The sequence below is a fragment of the Gigantopelta aegis genome, chromosome 15, assembly GCF_016097555.1.
Source record: "Gigantopelta aegis isolate Gae_Host chromosome 15, Gae_host_genome, whole genome shotgun sequence".
Classification (NCBI taxonomy): Eukaryota; Metazoa; Mollusca; class Gastropoda; order Neomphalida; family Peltospiridae; genus Gigantopelta; species Gigantopelta aegis.
The window spans coordinates 23455818-23477081 of NC_054713.1; the positions used below are offsets into that span (position 1 = coordinate 23455818).

The 21264-nt window shown below is 37.6% G+C and overlaps 1 protein-coding gene across 7 annotated transcripts in view; it reads left to right on the forward strand.

Annotated features, from left to right (window-relative positions):
• The window catches only part of LOC121390082, a 42037-nt gene that overhangs the window by 1492 nt on the left and 19281 nt on the right, over positions 1–21264 (forward strand). For 2 of the 7 annotated variants that reach the window (XM_041521792.1, XM_041521794.1), the window contains exons 2-5: positions 6709–6792; positions 12050–12070; positions 15687–15758; positions 17212–17289. In XM_041521792.1, coding sequence (XP_041377726.1) covers positions 6774–6792; positions 12050–12070; positions 15687–15758; positions 17212–17289 — 190 coding nt within the window. In that variant the 5' untranslated portion in view covers positions 6709–6773. Of the gene's footprint in view, positions 1–6708; positions 6793–12049; positions 12071–15686; positions 15759–17211; positions 17290–18862; positions 19062–21264 lie in introns of those variants that run through there. The other 5 variants (XM_041521793.1, XR_005960163.1, XR_005960162.1 and 2 more) reach the window with 5 other exon arrangements.

A 21264-nucleotide genomic window follows, 5' to 3' on the forward strand; every position in this document is an offset into this window, starting at 1 on the left:
CGGTTTTGATATTTTCCATATTAAAAAACCCCCACCCGTGACGAATTCCCCCCCCCCCCCTCTCTCTCTCTCGCTCTCTCTCTCTCTCCTCTCTCTCTCTCTCTCTCTCTCTCTCTCTCTCTCTCTCTCTCTCTCTCTCTCTCTCTCTTGTTGTATCTATGGTGTCGAATGCGCCTATACTATTCACTTATGTTTAACATATTAAATAATTGTAAAGTAGCGATATCAGGCCCCAACCCTGACACTATTATATTTGTTTTCTGGGGTCAATAAACATTATTTAATTTTTTTTTATAATTTTAAATGCTAAAAAGAAAATAATGATAATAATTTGTTTAAAATTAATTCAAATTGTGACTATGAATTGTTTATCTATACGGGGCGTTGTTCAGTGATAAAGCGCACGCCTGATGCGCGGTCGGTCTACGATCGATCTCCGTCGATAGACCCATTGGGCTATTTCTCGTTCCAGCCAGTGCACAATGACTGGTATATCAAAGGTCGTGGTATGTGCTATCCTGTATATTGGATGGTGCATATGAAAGATCCCTTGCTGCTAATGGAAAAATGTAGAGGGTTTCCTCTCTATGACTGTGTCAAAATGACCATATGTTTGACATCCAATAGCCGATGATAAAGAAATCAATGTGCACTAGAGGTGTCTTTAAACAAAACAAACATTCATCCCAGGCAGTTAATGATTTTTCAAACTGCAATAAGAAAATGTGTGTGTGTGTGTGGGGGGGGGGGGTTGTTGTTGTTGTTTTGTGTATGTATTTTTTGTAAATTTGTTTTATATCCCGCTGCCCCCTTTCCTTTTACTCCTTTGAATTCCATCTCATTTCATCCCGATCTGGCAACTCCTCCTTCTTTCACTGTCCACCTAAACTTACCAGTGATTGTCTCTCCAACCGCGGCACTTGATTCACATTGTCTCTTGTGGCTATCAATATTACACACCTATCATTCCTCATCAGCTGCGGGCTTAGTCTGACAACTTGGGAGAGTGTTAAGAGGCACTTGTAACCACTTACTATAAGAATATGTCAATATTCCCTCCATGATAGGACTTGAACTGACTGAGGCGAACAGGCTTGGGGGCAAAACAGTCCCCCCCCCCTGTCGGAGGGCAGTTCGGTGGCGGGGGGGGGGGGGGGGGCGGGGTCTGGGGAAAAAATCCGGATGTTGTTTCGATTGGTCCATAATTTGACCCGATTTCATCCCTTTGAAAAGAAAGTCTCGACTGAAAACTAAAATGTCTTATTGACATTCGTAAATGGGACGTGTGGTGATTTTTATTGATTTTATTGATTCATTGACAGCGGAATGACTGGAATTCGCAATAAGATGTGAGAAAATCAACCGCGACCATACGGTTCGCGCAGCCACCAACTTTTAACATAGACTACGTTCTGTCTCTGTAAAAAGCATACAACATATGATATAAATATAAAATAGACAAATAATTAACAAATAAATATAAAACATGAAATGAAGCTTTACAGATTTATTCGGTCTATAAACCGACTACCACGATGAACATTCTGCCACCGAAGAATGTTTTGTTAAAAGGTTTGTTTTGGTTTACGACACCACATACGTTTGGTAATTTTGACATGCAGTCTTAGATAAGAAACCCGCTAAATTTCCCATTACAAGCAAGGGATCTTTTATGTGCAACATCCCTCAGACATGACAGCACATGCCACGGCCCTTGATGTACCAGATATGCCCCCCTCCTTCTCTCTCTCTCTCTCTCTCTCTCTCTCTCTCTCTCTCTCTCTCTCTCTCTCTCTCTCTCTCTTCCTCCCTCTCCTCTCTGTCTGTCTGTCTGTCTGTCTGTCTGTCTCTCTCTCTCTCTCTCTCTCTCTCTCTCTCTCTCTCTCTCTCTCTCTCTCTCTCTCTCTCTCTCTCTCTCTATATATATATATATATATATATATATATATATATATCTGTGTGTGTGTGTGTGTGTCTGTGTGTGTGTGTGTGTGTGACGTGCACGTTTATAAGCCATTCCTAATATTGATATTTTCCTAGCAGGGGCAAGAGAATTATATCTATTATGGTTGATACCGCTCGTCGTGGTTTCGTTCGTATTCGTCTTGTTGTATCTATGGTGTCGAATGCGCCTGAGAAAACTAAGTATATTTAGTATGTAACACACACATATACACACACACACACACACACACACACACACACACATACATACACAACACACCACACACACACACACACACTCTCTCTCTCTCTCTCTCTCTCTCTCTCTCTCTCTCTCTCTCTCTCCGCCTCTCTCTCTCTCTCTCTCTCTCTCTCTCTCTCTCTCTCTCTCGCTCATTCTTGGTCACGGGACGTAGCTCAGTGGTAAAGCGTTCGCTTGATGCGCGGTTGGTCCAGGTCAATAAACTTTATTAAACATTTTTTATTTAAATGCTAAATAATAATAATAATAATAATAATAATAATAAAAACAATAATAAATGCAAGTTGTGACTATGAATTGTTTATCTATATGCAGTCAAGGGCGGGACGTAGTCCAGTGATAAAGTGCACGGTCGGTCTATGATCGGTGGACCCATTGGGCTATCTCTCATCGCAGCCAGTTCTCTACAACTGGTGTAACAAAGGCCGTGTCTGTGGGATGGTGCATACATGCTGCTAATTGAAAAGAGTAGCCCATGAAGTGGCGACAGCGGGTTTCCTCTCTCAATATCTGTGTGGTCCTTAACGATATGTCTGATGCCATATAACCGTAAATAAAATGTGTTGAGTGCGTCGTTAAATAAAACATGTCTATGTCTGTCTGTCTTTGTTTGTTGACAGAGACACCACACGGGGCGGGATTTAGCTCTGTGTGTTGACAGAGACACCACACGGCGCGGGATTTAGCTCTGTGTGTTGACAGACACACCACACGGCGCGGGATTTATTTGTTGACAGACACACCACACGGCGCGGGATTTAGCTCTGTGTGTTGACAGAGACACCACACGGCGCGGGATTTAGCTCTGTGTGTTGACAGACACACCACACGGCGCGGGATTTAGCTCTGTGTGTTGACAGACACACCACACGGGGCGGGATTTAGCTCTGTGTGTTGACAGACACACCACACGGCGCGGGATTTAGCTCAGTCGGTTGGCTGCTTGCTTGAGGTGCTTGCGTCCCAGGATCGATGGACGACAGACAGGAAAGCTCATACCACAGCCTTTGACCAGTTGTGGCGTACTGGTTGGAACGAAAAAAAACCTATCAATTGAATGGATCAACCGAGGTGGTTCGATCCTGCGACGCAAGCACATCAAGCAAGCACTCGAACCTCAATCCCGCCCCCTCCCAATGTATGGATGCATGTGACGTAAATTAAATATGTATAAGTTTTATAACCATGGGTCGGACACATCGTCTGAAATTGGGGTCAAAGGTGTCTCAAAAACATGTATGGTAATTCTGGGTGAAAGTTAGATTCTTGTTTTGAATGTTTTGTTAGTAAATAGCCACCTTGATAAATATGTCGTACATGCGCAGTTGGATTAGTTTCAAATTGAGAATCAAGTAGTTTATGAGGAAAAAGGGATTCTGACATATCAAGTGAACGTATTCCACAGTAGAGTGCTGGATTAGTGAGATTCGTACGCAGAAAATAATGTAGTAATAACATGAAATCAACTTACAACCAGAGCCAGTGCCCAACAACTGGTATAACAAAGGCCGTGGTATGTACTATCCTGTCTGTGGGATGGTGAATATAAAAGATCCCTTGCTGCTAATCGAAAAGAGTAGTCCATGAAGTGGCGACAGCGGGTTTCCTCGCTCAATATCTGTGTTGTCCTTAACCATATGTACGATGCCATATAACCGTAAATAAAATGGGTTGAGTGCGTCGTTAAATAAACCATTTCCTTCCTTTCCTTCCAAGGCACTGTTTAATTGATTCCCAACATAGAATGACACATATTAATGTGCACTGGCAAAATAGTATCACTCATACACCACTATTCCCTTGCCTACTGCTATATATACACAGATAATTACATTGTTTTATATATTTTTTGTTTTGACAGCAATGTCTGAACAACATGGAGGTATGCAAATAGCTAATTGTACATTTATTAACTATTTAATACACACACACACACACACACACACACACACACACACACACACACGCACGCACGCACACATTGTTTTATGTACACATGAAAACAAACCCAAACCAATGTATATTTCCATCAATGTTATCATCTAAACTGGAGGAATAGTTACAGTTAACATTTCCCCACATAATCGATTATTGATTTTTACAATCGATCATCACATCGTAAGAGACAATCCGATCAGTTTTCAGTTATAATCGATCATTGAAACACCACTAATCTCAACTGTTCGTTTTGTGTTTGAACACTTTGGGAAAGCGAAGGTTGCCTGATGCCACGAAATGGCAGATTATTGTCATGCAAAACACTCGTATGTCACGCAGAGAGATTGGTAGACAATTGAACACTAACATACTTTCATCTATCATTTGATTTCAAAACATGTCCAAATTCATAGTTAACTTTATAATAAGATTCGGGCGGGACATAGCCCAGTGGTAAAGCGTTCGCTTAATGCGCGGTCGATCAGGGATCGATCCCCGTGGTGGACTCTTTGGGCTATTTCTCGTCCCAGCCATAACTGGTATAACAAATACCGTGGTATGTACTATCCTGTCTGTGGGATGGTGCATATAGAAGATCCCTTGCTGAAAAGAGTTGCCTATGAAGTGGCGACAGCGGGCTTCCTCTCTCAATATCTGTGTGGTTCGTAACGATACGCCCTACGCCATATAACCGTAAATAAAATGTGTTGAGTGCGTCATTAAATAAAAACATTTCCATTTCCTGTAAACGTAAATTTGCAACTAAACCTCAATTTGTATTATTATTATAGTCGTTAAATAAAAACATTTCCTTCCTTGTAATAAGGTTAAACGGTTAACTGTATAATACTCGGCCGAATATTTATATAATTTGAAGTATTTTAGGAACACTCCAAAAATAAATAAATATAAATGAAAAATAGCTGATATATAACATGCTGTTTTTGTTTTTGCTTTTGTTACTAATGGAAAAATGTAGCGGGTTTCCTCTCTAAGACTATGCCAAAATTACCGAATGTTTGACATCCCATAGCCGATGATTAATACATCAATGTGCTCTAGTGTTGTCGTTAAACAAAACAAACTTGATGTCTATTACGAAGGGATAATAATTTTCAAAATAATTTTATATAGTTACATTATACATGTATAAGGGTTTACTATTGTAAAACACAATGTATAATGATACTTATCCATTTAATGTTACGTCCATATCAGTGTCTTACATCTACACCAATGTATAATATTATTACGTTCAGGGGTTATTTATATCAGTGTCTTACATGTACACCAATTTATAATATTATTACGTTCAGGGGTTATTTATCTCAGTGTCTTACATGTACACCAATTTATAATAGTATTACGTCCAGGGGTTATTTATATCAGTGTCTTACATCTACACCAATTCATAATATTATTACGTTAAGGGGTTGTTTTAAAATCGCCAATTCATCGTAGCAGAAAGACGTGTCGCTATAGCAGGATTCATTTACAACAATTCGATTTTAAAATGCATGAAGCCTTCTGGCAATGCAGATAATTTTTAGTCGACCCTGTATGTCAGTGCACACCAGAGAAGCACACTCTACCCCAACAACTAACCGTGGACTGACTCGTCTGCTGAATTGACAGACCAAAACAGCGGTTGTATAATCATCACAGCATACATATTGTTTTATTATTATTACCCAGATCAAACAGGCACTGTTAATGTTGGGGAGGGGGGTGGTGGCCTTGAATCATTGCATTTACAGTCCTAATACAGATTGTAAGGATATATCTTGAATGAAAATTAAGTAAATGCAGAACTATAACATAAAAATACACATGTCCAATGTTCTGCCACAGAGATAGTGAAGTGCATCGCATATGTTTGAAAGTTTTAAAATCTTTTAGATAATTGTGGTAATGAAAGAAAAGAAGAAAAGTTATGTTTGTTTAACCAATCTTATAAACAAAGACACTGTTAATAATTTCTAATTTAATAATTTTCATCATTGTTATTATTATTTTTTGTGTTTTAAATTACGATGCTTTGCATGTTGTTGGTGATATATTTTTAGACATAAATGCTTTCTATTTACATACATTTCGGTTCATAAAAAAAAAAAACCCTGAATTCATTGACATCAATTGTCTTTGGTCTGGGAGGGGGAGAGATAGAGAAGAAGGAAAGATAGAGAGGAGAGGGGGTTGAGCAGAGGGAAGACACACACAAAAAAGAGAAAACATAGCGATCACGTATGGCAGCATACATAATTTGGTTTATTATCTCACTCCCACCACACCCTTTGTCTACTTTGATTACCGCCTCATTTCGTCTTGATTTGGCAGCTGCTAGCGTCTTTTGCTGTCCACTTCAATATCCCAACCCTTGACTCTCCAATCGATACGTGTGTGCTTGTCCCTTGAGTCATCCGTGCCACATGCTTGCCATTTGTGATCAGCTTTTTGGGGTGCCTTAGCCTGACCGTAACTATACAGTGGCATAAATGTAAATGAAAATGAACTTTAAATTGATGTCATATTAACGTATTTTGTTTTTTGTTTTATTTTGTCAGATGATGGACATCTGGGGGCAGCTCGACCTCCGTCTGTGGGGATATCTCAACCGCATCCTGCACCTATGAATGCGGAACCCGTGGGTACGTTAGATTAGAAAAGTGATTTCTAAAACGAATGGGTTAACTATTTTTAAAAGAAGAATTTTATCAATCTAATTAAAATTAGCTGCACGATTACATGTGGATCTAACATCAGCCCATTGGAGAGCATGTCCAGTTGACCTTTCATTCGACCAATCAAAATCTTACTTGCAAAATCATGCCAGTGATTTGAAAAGAATTTGAAAACATTCGGGATTATGCCGAGGGTATACGAAATGATTCGGGTGAATTACGATGTATGCCGGAAACTATTTGCAATATAAAAGTTTATATAAAAATTCGTTTCAAGTCGAAAGATTCCCAGTCTGGAGCTCCACGCGGTAAGACGTGTTTGTTTCGCTTGTGCCCACTGCACGTGCTTTCGTGTGCTCGACTTGGGGGTCCTTCATTTCGTTGTTTTTGTCAGCGAAATGAAGTTTTCTACTGGGATGTATGCGGCCATTGGAACTGATTGAACGCTGGAACGCTTCTCGTTTCGACAGCCTGCACCACCAGGTTGGATTCTTTTTTAGCGAGATTCCTTGCCTCCACGTCATTTCTCCGTCTGACTGTCGACTTGGTTTTTTTCGTGACTCGTATGACGGCCATTCTGCAGAACGCCACGGTTGTTCTCGTTTAGTCTCTACATGTCCGAGCCTGTCCTAGCAGCACTGGAAGATTGACCGCCCCACTCTAAGAAGAAATAGGAAGCGGGGTCGGCCCCTACTACTCTTTTTCTAGACTTTACCTTGCTTTATAGTGATACCATCTCGTATCCCCCGGAGTCGGGCCCGTCCGCACCACTATACCAAACCATGACGACTGGACTATACCCTAGTCTGATACTCTCTCGTTCAGACGGATCCGGCTTCTCAAGATCTGTATTTCAGCACAGCACTACATCTTCAACGTCTATCGACTGTCAATCTAGGGGTTTTCTTGACGGGATGCAACCCATCTCGTCCCTTTAAGCTGTGCACCCAAACAGCCTTAACGAGGCCACTCGCGTGGACATATCGATCGGACTTTAAACTTTTAGATCTGCGTTCAAAATTTTATGTCGAAATTACTTTCTTTTTTTAAAATATTATTAAATAGTCCGATCCCCTCTTCCTTCTCTTATTTAATTTTGGACTGTACTTCTAAAATGCTCCAAATTATATAAATATTCGGCCGAGCAGTCAATTCTTTTTTTATTTTTGGCTTGTAACCTTTTTCTTTTTTTTATTTAACTTTTTTACTAATTGCTATTTTCAAAATTCTGCCCATTTTCATATCCCCCCCCCCCCCCCCCCCCCCCCCCCCCCCCCCCTCCATCCCGAGTCAGGCCATCGATCTTATCGGAGGTCGGACTCGGGATGGGCGTGTTCGAAACCCTAGTGGCATATGAGCACGTTAAATTAGTTGTCATCATCATCATCAAGTCGAAAAAAAAAAAAAACCAAATGGTATAGCCATAACATCTGTTTATACTAGTATACACTCCAGAGTTTATTAGTGCACGTTTCCCCCTGTTTCAATGTTGAAATAGACCAACAAGTTCGCCTATTGCATAAATAGTATCGCCCGATATTTTTAGAATTTGTATGCTCCCGAATAACGCTATAAAAGGCGAAGTGTAGGCCTACTTGGTCAATATTTAAATTGTTATTTATAGATGAAATGTCACCTGGTCATGGGAGTCCACGCAATGCTGTTAAATCTACTGGTAGACACAGTAGAGCTAATTATAATCTGATTGGAATTTTATATAGCGTCTATTAGAAATTCGAAAAAACAAATAGGCAGATTTACGTCCCCTACCCATTCTCTACTTCTGGCGCCTTCCGTTTTGAACAAACATGGACGATCATGATATAAATTCCTGGATCAGCGATGAAAATGTGCCTCCAAAAAAGATTACAAAGGTTAGGTTGCAGGAATATTTACGAATAAGGGAGCTTCCAACAACGGGAACAAAACCACAGCTGGAAAAACGATAGTCACAGTTGTTTGTGAATCTTCAGCTGAGATTTATGCATGCCAATCCCTGGCATCATAAATGTTCCCACCTATGCTTTAAAAATAAAGAATGATACAGGTAAAAATTAAGTTGATGAAATTGCATTTTGTTATAACTGATCATGTCTTAAATATAGGAGATGAATTTAGCAAGCTGTCGCACACCCTGATTGTTTTGGTTTTGTTTTTTGCTTCAAAGCTGCAATCTCGCCTCACATTAATTATCATAATTTCATTTAAACATACAAACACACCTGCAGTTTTAATGAATTGTGTGTGACAGTAACGCCGTTGTAATAGATAATAGAAACATTGTGTTTATAGTGCGTCCCATAGGGAACGCATTTTTTCATACTATGGAATTTACAAGTTATTTATTTCTGAGCCGCTTGTTTTCTAAATTACACACAAAAATAGTATATTTTTGTTATTTCCAAAAAACTTTTATTTTTATTTTTACGCCAAACCAAACTTAAATTATTTACAAAAACAAAATTTTTGTTGGATGGGACGGACTATATGTAATATTCCGATCAGAACAGTTCCCTTCACCACGTGCTATATTATGTTTGTTTTGTTTTTTTTCAGTGTATTTCTGGGGACGCATGACCCGACCCATCCCCTAAAAACACCACTAGCCAGTTACACAATTTCCTGCACATGCGCCTATTTGACTAAATATTTCGTTTGCTGTAAATTGATTAGGCCTATATACATTGCATTATATAGTGTAAATTTTGCTGTAATAACAGCTAAATATATAGTTTAACCTAAAAACATCTACCTATAGTAACAATACTTGTTTTGTTTACATCAAAATATCTGTGTGAACATATTTATGTTAGTCTTGCTTGACGATTATTTAAAGGTTAAGTGTTAAAATGAAGACATTGTTCTATACATGATTATAAGCGTAAGTGGCAGGCAAAACAAAAAACCTAATATTTAAAAAATACCCCCTCAACAATTTTACCTCCCCCCCCCCCCCCCCCCCCCCCCACCCCCCCCAGTAACAACAACAAATCTGTCCCCAAATAAACAATAGCCTACAAAACAAGCCCACACACCAGTACACACGCACAACCAAAAACATAACCCAAACTAACACGCACATTTGAAAAAAAAGTTTTATCTATGTACATATACCAGTGGCGTATGAAGGTGGCAAGGCAGGGGGATGTACGCGCGCACACACACACACACAGAGCCAAAAAGTGTGGGGAGGGGGCCACACTTTTATATTTACACACTTTTACACTATTATAAAGCAAAATATCTGAAAAGTGGGGGAAACTTGCCCCCCACCCCGCTTCCTACGCCAGCGAATATATATATATATATATATATATGTATATATATATATATATATATATATATATATATATATATATATATATATATATACACACACACACACACACACACACACACACACCATGGAATGCTTAATGGTTGTGCATAATATTAATAATTGCAGGTAGATAGTCGATCGTAACTATTAAATTACACATGAAATTGTGTTCGTTACACTATGTCCGTCTGACAATGACACTGGACTCGCTGTTCCGATTTGTTTGCGAGTCAGACAGTAGAAACCGTATCGTTAGGCGAGGAAGTGAATTTCTGTATCGTTAGTTTCATTATTAACTACTGCATAGGTCGTAGTTAATAATGCAGCTAGCGGTACAGAAAATCGCAGCTAGTCATTTAGTCAAATGAATGTACTTCCATTCGTACACAGTGATATATACACAAACATATGCATATTACTTGTAAATATCAAAACTTTATTAAGGTACCGTTTTAACGTGTTCTAAGTATTTTTGTTGAGCACAAAACATATTGTACATTTTCTTTTCTGTAAAAGAAGGAGATTGCACACAATCTGACGAACAATAATAGTAATAGAAAACTTTATTAACGTCAAAAAAATAAAAGAACAAGTCGACAACTACTCCACAATTCAGTAGTAACAAACGGCCTTTGTTGCAAGCGACTGGAGCGTAACGCGCCGGAAATAATTTAGTGGCTACTTGGGACCGCTTTAGCACGATGAAATCAAGGGCAGATAAGTATGTTTCTAATAGAGGCTATATAGTTACCGTGTACGATCATATTATAAAAGGTCTTTCCTCGTAAAACCCAGAAATGTTACTTATATCTATATCAGTGACCTACAACGTAAGCCAATATTAAGTTAGATATATATTAAAATTACCGACCTATCGTAGCAGGAAGTCTCGGTAGTTAAATTAGGATTCATTTACAATGATTCGGTTTTTAAAAAGCAGTTAAGATTTGGAGCCTGCTGGCATTGTAACGTCTATTAGTTGATCCTGACACTTATTGCACACCAGTTCAGCACCCTCACACTGAGATACGTCCTGTCCCCAACATCTAACAATGAACTAACTCCTCCGTTTAATAGACGAATCATACAGTAACTGTACAATTAGGATAACATATTTGATTTTGTTCATTGTCCCATCCACCCCTTCTTTTGATTCCCACTTCTGGCTACTCCTAGCTCTCAATGTCGTATGCTATCTACCTCTACATCCCAACCAAAACGTGTCATCTTCTTCATCAGCTCAACTTATTTACGTGCTTATATCCAATTAAGGTTCAATCACGCTGTCCATGGCACACATTTCAGCTATCTGTGCTGTCTTTCCAGGAGAGTGGGTTAGTTGTTGGTGAGAGAGAAGTGAGTGTAGTGGTCTTACACCTACCCATTGAGGCGTTAAAACTCGCTCTGGGTGGGAGCCGGTACCGGGCTGCGAACTATGTACCTACCAGTCTTATGTTCGTTGGCTTAACCACGACACCAAAAAATGTGTTCGTTCATTGGCTAATCCGTGCTACACGTCTGTCAATTCCCATCAGCTTTTCATGTGAGCTTAGTCTGACCTCTCCGGTCAGAGTACTAATAAGTAACTAATTCGTTTGTGTCAAAAAGGTACATTGTACCAATAATTTTGCATATAACTCTATAATTAATAATACAACTTAAACTAAAGCATATTATAGAGTTTTAAACCCATACCAACTCAAATAAAATACTTCAATAAAACATTCTATGTAAATAGAACAAACGTTTCTTAACCAATTACTATTACATTATAAAAAATAAATCTCATTTTTAATACAGGGGTGAAGCCCAAATGGTAGATCAGCCACGCCAAGCAACTATTCCTTAGCCTACTGCTATATATACACAGATAATTACATTGTTTTATTTTATTTTTTTTGACAGTAATGTCTGTACAACATGGAGGTATGTATGTTATATATTTATTTACGTTTTCCACATTTACATTATTCATCTATAGTTATTTAGGCCCAGACATAAATAGTCGGTCTCCAAAATTGATGAGGCGGAGTATTTGTTTTGTTGTTGTTGTTGCCATTTCTGTTTTAAAGTTATATTGTTTATTTCGGTTTGAAAAAGCTTGTAATGGAAAAAAAGAGTACTTCACATTTAAGTATGCTCAGTTAGTGGTCTAATGTTCTGACGGCAATTTATATAAATATACATGCACCACCAAGATCAATAGTGAATAAAACATGTTTGACATGAGGAGGCTGCCTTACCTTTTGTCTTCGTGATACCTGGTGGTATTGCACTTGCGAAAAGCACCTGCACACAAAAACACCTTTCAGGTGAAATCCGTGCCACGAACAGATGCAGGGTGTGACATGTGCGAAATTGCATTTTGAGGTTTATACTATTACATACCGATTTAGGCCATCTCAACTGGTGATGGGAATCGGTTGGGATTTCATCATCGATCATCCGTTATAATCGGTTGGCACCAACCGATGAACTTTCGATTTCACAATCGATTAGAATTCCATGACCACAAGAAGGCTTTGAATTATAAGGACCATGTACCTATTGTCGTGTGCACCCTGCAAATAGCTAATGGTACCTTTATTAACTATTTAACACACACACACACACATAGATACATATATATATATATATATATATATATATATATATATATATATATATATATATATATATATATATATATATATATACTGAACAAAATAAGAAACTTCCGCTAACTTTGCTTGAACATAACTTGATGAAAACAAACCGGGGGAATAATTGTTATATATGCGTTTAAAGAGTGTTCCATGATGCATCGTTTGGTGCAAAAATCATGGCCATATATTAACAGAAACTGGGAGAAATTTTGACCAAGTGTGGTAGGGGTTAAAAAAAAAAACCCCACTTAATAACGGGTATGACCACCTCTTGAATTGACCACTGCAGTGCATCGCAGGCGCATAGAATATTGTTCCATTCCTGAATGAGCGCTTGACGAAGTTCGTTGACGTTAGCGGGTGGGTTGGGACGACGCCTCAATCGTCTGTCCAGACTATCCCAGACATGCTCGATGGGGTTGAGATCAGGACTTTTAGCGGGCCAGTCATCAATGAAATCAATGTTATTTGACCTAAGAAAATTTACAGTGTCTCTAGCTGTATGAGAGGTGGCATTATCATGCTGAAAAATCAGATGTTGGCGTTGTTATGGAACAGAGGAATGACGTGATGAGCGAGAATGTCATCGCGGTAACGTTGAGCATTTAAATTGCCATCAATGACGACTAGTGGTGAACGATAACCATGGGCAATGGCTGCCCAGACCATGACACAACCCCCACCCCCGAAACGATCTCGTTCAAGAACACAACAGTCAGCATAGCGTTCATTTCTCCTACGGTAGACGCGCACCCTGCCATCACCACGTTGTAAAGAAAATCTGGATTCATCCGAAAAAATAACAGTATTCCAGTGTCGCCGTATCCAACGAGTGTGTACACGTGCCCAATTAAGACGATTTAGACGATGACGTTGCGTTAAAACGCATCCGACGTAAGGACGTCGTGCATGTAAACCGTTCTCCCGCAGACGATTACGAACAGTTTCCCCACTGATTCGGTTATTATGAAGCCCAGGTGTGTTAGCAGAAGTAGCAGTGGCAGTTTGGAATCGATTGCGCAAATGCGTGTTCATGATATATCGGTCTTGACCACACGTTGTAACACGCGGACGTCCACGACGTGGCAAGTCCTTGGTGCTTCCTGTCGTTCGAAATCTTACGCGAAGATTTCGTATCGCTCGACTAGAACTCCCAACATGCCTTGCAACGTCTTCTGTCGACATGCCAGCATCAAGCATGCCAATCGCCCGTTCGCGTAAATTATTGAGTATTCTTGGCATACTAAGAATGCTACAATGTAAAAAACGTAATTCTTTTTACAAATTTTGAAGCGTTTTCGTTCACTTCACAATAATGTCAGTAAGACAAGTAAAACAAATTGACCGAATACTACACGGGACATGTCGAACCATGCATGTACGTGCAAATTGAATTTCACGTTGTCGACGATTAACAGTGCAAAAATAATCGCTAAAATTCATGAATCCTGATAATACAGCTCAAGGCTAATACTACCTATATAATTTCATTACACAATGAATTCTTTAACACAACAAATACTATATGTACAAATCGGAAGTTTCTTGTTTTGTTCAGTATATATATATATATATATATATATATATATATATATATATATATATATATATATATATATATATATTGTTTTATGTACACATGAAAACAAACCCAAACCAATGTATATTTCCATCAATGTTATCATCTAAACTGGAGGAACAGTTACAGTTAACATTTCCCCACATAATCGATTATTGATTTTTACAATCGATCATCACATCGTAAGAGACAATCCGATCAGTTTTCAGTTATAATCTATCATTGAAACACCACTAATCTCAACTGTTCTCTTTGTGTTTGAACACTTTGGGAAAGCGAAGGTTGCCTGATGCCACGAAATGGCAGATTATTGTCATGCAAAACACTCGTATGTCACGCAGAGAGATTGGTAGACAACTGAACACTAACATACTGTCATCTATCATTTGATTTCAAAACATGTCCAAATTCATAATTAACTTTATAATAAGATTCGGGCGGGACATAGCCCAGTGGTAAAGCGTTCGCTTAATGCGCGGTCGATCAGGGATCGATCCCCGTCGGTGGACCCGTTGGGCTATTTCTTGTCCCAGCCAATTCTCCATAACTGGTGTAACGAATGCCATGGTATGTACTATCCTGTCTGTGGGATGGTGCATATAGAAGATCCTTTGCTGGTAATCGAAGAGTTGCCCATGAAGTGACGACAGCGCGCTTCCTCTCTCAATATCTGTGTGGCTCTTAACGATACGTCCGACGCCATATACTAGTAACCGTAAATAAAATGTGTTGAGTGCGTCATTAAATAAAAACATTTCTATTTCCTGTAAACGTAAATTTACGACTAAACCTCAATTCGTATTATTATTATTATAGTCAGGGGTGTAACTACGTGTACGCAATGTACTCATTTGAGTACAAAATGTTTCTGCTTATACGCAATTTAGCTATTTGAGTACACTTTTTTTTCAACAATCGCACTAAATTCTCAACGTTACATATTAACGTCATTCAAAGCTTGGGTTTCATGAAGATATGACAGTCGTAATGACGTCATACGAATTTGACCAATATAAGCGTTTGTAAGAAAATAAGTTTTACAGATTGGAATTACTAGTGACTGAATGGCACGATTTTGAGTGGTTTCGCTATTTTCTTGAGTACACATTTCAAAAGTCTAGTTACGCCCCTGATAGTTGTTAAATAAAAACATTTCCTTCCTTGTAATAAAGTTAAACGGTTAACTGTATAATACTCGGCCGAATATTTATATAATTTGAAGTATTTTAGGTCACTCCAAAAATAAATAAATATAAATGAAAAATAGCTATGAATATATATGACATTAACATGCTGTTTCCGTTTTTGCTTTTGTCAGTTCGTGGACAATTGTGGACAACTCCATCTTCGCATATGGGATTATCTCCACCTGGACCAGCAGGACTTGCATGTACGTTGAATCTGACGTGATGTCTATTAGGGGCGGGATTTAGCTCAGTCGGTTGAATGCTCGCTAGATGCGCGGTCGGTGTGGGATCGATCCCCATCGACCGGCGCATTTGGCTATTTCACGTTCCAGCCAGTGCACCACGGCTAGTATATTAAAGGCCGTGGTATATGCTATTCTGTCTGTGGGATGGTACATATAAAAAATCCCTTGCTGCTGATGGAAAAATGTAGCGGGTTTCCTCTCTAAGACTGTCAAAATTACCAAGTGTTTGACATCTCATAGCCGATGATTAATAAATCAATGTGCTCTAGTGGTGTCGTTAAAAAAAAAAAAACTTGATGTCTATTACGAAGGGATAATAATTTTCAAAATAATTTTATATAGTTGCATTATACTTGTATAAGGGTTTACTATTGTAAAACACAATGTATAATGATACTTATCCATTTAATGTTATGTCCATATCAGTGTCTTACATCTACACCAATTTATAATATTATTACGTTCAGGGGTTATTTATATCAGTGTCTTACATGTACACCAATTTATAATATTATTACGTTCAGGGGTTATTTATATCAGTGTCTTACATCTACACCAATTTATAATATCATTACGTTAAGGGGTTATTTTAAAATCGCCAATTCATCGTAGCAGAAAGACGTTGTCGCTATAGCAGGATTCATTTACAACAATTCGATTTTAAAATAAATAAATTAATGCATGAAGCCTTCTGGCAATGCAGATAATTTTTAGTCGACCCTGCATGTCAGTGCACATCAGGGAAGCACTCTACCCCAACAACTAACCGTAGACTGACTCTTCTGTTGAATAGACCGACCAAAACAGCTGTTGTATAGTCATCACAGCGAAAAGCACGTGCACACAAGAACACCTTTCAGGTGAAATCCGTGCGACGAACAGATGCAGGGTGTGACATGTGCGAAATTGCATTTCGAGGTTTATACTATTACACACCGATAATGCTTTACACACAGACTAAAGGAAGAACTGCACGTGATTTATCTTGGCTGCTCCATCAATGTCGTCATGCCTGCATCATAAAATAAGATTTAAACTATGCAATTTGATGGTAATTTGTAAATAATAATAATAATAATAATAATAATAATAATAATATAATATATATATATATATATATATATATATATATATATATATATATATATATATATGTAGACACTGGCTTTTTTCTCTCTAAAAATGTGATTTGACTTAGTATGTATTTCAAACTTAATGCTATATTTTTACATGAATTATAACATCCATTATAGAGTTACATACATGATGCCAATTCATCGGTTCCCTTTCACGCAAACGGACCATATACAAGGGATTGAATATAAATTGAAAAAACAAACAAACAAACAAACAAAAAACCCACGATAACAACAACTGTTAATTGAGGTCACGTTGTCTTTGTTTATGACAGACGATACAGAAGATGTTCAAGCTGTTAAAAAACGTTTACGTGGACGTGTGATAATAACTGCCATTGTAGGACGTGAAGGTAGGTTTCGTTTCATTTATACTCATTTTCTTGCATATATCCAAATTAAGGTTCAAGTAGGCTGTCCTGGGCACACGTCTCAGCTATCTGGGCTGCCTGTCCGGGACAGTCCGTTAGTGGTCAGTGATAGAGAAGTAGCTGTAGAATCAAATTCATATTATGTATTCGCTCAGGCAATATACAGGCAAAATATAATACAATTATACGTTAGTGAGCAAGTAATACTGAATTAATGTTTGCACTGGGAGAACATTATGAAATTATTATATATTATATGTAAATAGATGTAAATTCACACACTTTCACGCATTCGTATGGATTTGTTTCTTGTATATTCACCAAATGTTATCAATAAATCCTTATTGTTAAACAATATATTCATTTTTATTATGCTAGGATTTATCCAATAGTAGCTAGGTAAATATCGTTTTCTAAGATCATGTAATATGCAACATTCAAACAGAAATAGAATTCGTCGCAAATACAACTTTGATTACAAATATTTCATAATGTTTCATATCTTTTAATATTTAGTCATCTTCCTATTTCAATTGGTAGTCTGTGATTACTTAGTCTAATTCTAGTAAATATAAATCTGTGTTTCCAAGAAATAACATTAAGATATGTCTCATACATATGTGCAGTTTTAAATAATCTATAAATAATTGCTTTTGGCGACGTTTCAACCACTCCTGTATGTGCATATCACAATAACATCGTTTAGTCTATGTTAATAGCCACTTTACATTTATATTATTTTTATACTGTTGTAGCCAAATATTGCTAAGACCAGCTAACTCTAAAATGTTCTTTAGAATACAAATTCATGTAGATCTAAATATATCATTTTTATTCTGGCTGAACAGAAAGTTATTGTGATACAATAACTGATAACATTTATTCCTTATCCATTATGTGTTTATAACACATAGAATCCGACTGCAAAGGGACAAACGAACGTTTTCGATGTCTTCGAACTTTACAAAACCCTAAACTTCACAACAAACAGTAAAATTGGTAATACTTGACAGTCAAACAATTTCAGTTGTGTATCTACAGCAAGCTATGCCGTCTTGAAGCTGCCATCACCGGTTTCAGTCTTATAAAATCAAGTCCTAAGTTCAAATACAAGCATAAATGCACTTTTAATTCACTCGTGAGTTGTCGCCAGAAATACATATCGTCAAAAAAAGTAAAGTTTGTTTTATTTAACGACGCCGCTAGAGCACATTGATTTTTTATCTTATCATCGGCTATTGGACGTCAAACATATGGTCATTCTGACAGTGTTTTTAGAGGAAACCCGCTGTCGCCACATAGGCTACTCTTTTTACGACAGGCAGCAAGGGATCTTTTATTTGCGCTTCCCACAGGCAGGATAGCACAAACCATGGCCTTTGTTGAACCAGTTATGGATCACTGGTCGGTGCAAGTGGTTTACACCTACCCATTGAGCCTTGCGGAGCACTCACTCAGGGTTTGGAGTCGGTATCTCGATTAAAAATCACATGCCTCGACTGGGATCCGAACCCAGTACCTACCAGCCTGTAGACCGATGGCCTGCCACGACGCCACCGAGGCCGGTCTCATATCGTCAAATGCTTACTACGCAGTTCGAAAAAATGCTCGCCATTTTGTAACGTACCAGATGCTATACCGTACTATTTTTAGCCGTATTTGACGTCACGAATTTTTAACGTGAAAGGCTTTCCCCAAGTCAGCAGCGTTCGGATATGTTTGGATTCGGTGAAACAAGCAGAGCAGGTAATCAGGTAAGATCAAACAAGTAATTATGTACCTTGTTTACTTTTTTATGTCGTAGGGAGATATAATTGAGTCCTTTAAGCCGAGTTAATATTACGTTGGTGCATTAAATGACATACATGCAATGTGGCCAGTGTGGTCGTACGTATTCACGGTATTGCCGTGATAAACCTATTGTATTATCCGTCCCAGCCTCCCAGCTTTGTACATGATTTCAGTTTGATCGGACATTGAAAAAAGTAAATGTTTTGAAATGACACTCCCACCCACACCACTTTTTTGTGTGCAGTAATAAAACAAAAGGTTCAGTCAGAAATAAATACGTATTACGAAGATGACGTTCACTGCTCTGCACTGGCGTAGTCAGGATTTTATAGGGGGGGGGGGGGGGGGGGGAGTATGGGGGAGACGCACCATAGTCCACAGGGAAATTCCTTTTTTTCTACTATGGAATTTACTACAAGTTTTGTATTTCTAAGCTTATTGTTTTTTAAATTGCACACAAAAATAGGGGGTTTTTTTCAACAACAAAAAAATTTATTCTACTTTTTTTCTCACGTCAAACCCAAATGAAATTATTTACAATAAACTTTTTTGTAGGAAAATAAGATGGGGTTTAAAGTCCAATATGATAAACCCCAGTGAAATGTTGGTAATCTAATTACCCGAATGAAAGTTAAATTGTTCAAAGATGAAGATTAAAATTAATGTTGTTTTATTTTATTAACTTATACTCCTGGGTCCAGGGATTTATCTAGATATTTTATGGTACCAGACATAAGCCCTTTCCCAAAAGCAAGTGACACTGAAAATTCCCAATTTGACATGAGGATATTTTTAAATTATGTCTACTCCAATAAATCATCCATCATTCAGTGGCCTATATATGTCACAATTATGAATCAATTATGCTTATTTTCCCAGTTCCATCAAATATAGGACCATGGTAAAACAATTCTCAATAAATCCCTGGAGTCATTATTATTATTTGTCATTAACATCCATAAATGCGTTAGGCTTCAAATTCTGTTCGATTTGATTTCTTTTCTCGTGCATGCTTCATGTAATCAACATCCAATTTGTTGTCATCTGTTAGCAATTAATTTTTGCGTTTTTTTATTTCAAAGTTTGGAAACATTTTTATTTAAAATATAGTTCATTCAATTAAGTATCTATAGTCCATCCCATCCTCCTACAAAATTTGATTTTTGTAAATAATTTCAGGTTGGTTTGATGTGAGAAGAAAATTAAAAGGTTTTAGAAATAAAAAAAATGACTATTTTTGTGTGCAAGTTAGAAAATAATCGGCTCAGAAATACATAATGTGTAGCAAATTCCATAGTATGAAAAAATGTGTCCCCTATGGGAAGGACTATAAATGCATATCAACTTTACACACAAAAAAAGACTGTTAATTTTACTAAATCATTATTGTGTATTCCTTACATGTAATTTACTGCTATTGGTGCACTTGATTCTTAGATATGAAGTTAAAAATGGAGAAAGATTAATTAACATTTGGTGAGTGTCACATGACCTCACACATGCCAAATCAACAAAGGTAAATTAGTTAATTTTTATGATTTTCACCCCCACCCTGTTAAACTTTTGCTAAAATTATATTTGATTTGCAAAAGGTATGCTGCATTTTTGTGCCCCAACTGTAGTGACTAGGAGACACAATCCATTCACAAGTGTATATAATATTGAGTGTATAAATTGTTATATATTTAACAAAGTATTCACTGGTATGAAAGTATTGCCCATCTGTATTGACATCAAGTGTTGTTAGCAATCATAGGTAGAAAAAACCAGGTGAAGTGACTGCAGTTAACAAAACTGAATTTTTATTTTTTAAAAATGTTAAAGTGCTCATCCACTATGCATAATTTCAGAAACATAATTTTTTCATGTAGTGGCCTTAAAAATTGAAAAACTGCACATGAGCAAAAAGGTTACTTTTGAAAACACTGCCTAAATATAGTTAGAAACCTAACACTTGCCAGTTTATTGGATGGTGTTATACTTTGTTCACTATAATGGATTCGTCTTAAGTCTACTTTGTAGATTTTTTTGCTTTAACTGATTGGAATATATATTTTTATTTCACATACCGTAACTGAAAAATGTAGAGTATTCTTTCCATAAGTATCATATTTGCGTTTTTGTTGTTTGTGATGTGAATGGTATACATATGTATATGTATATACT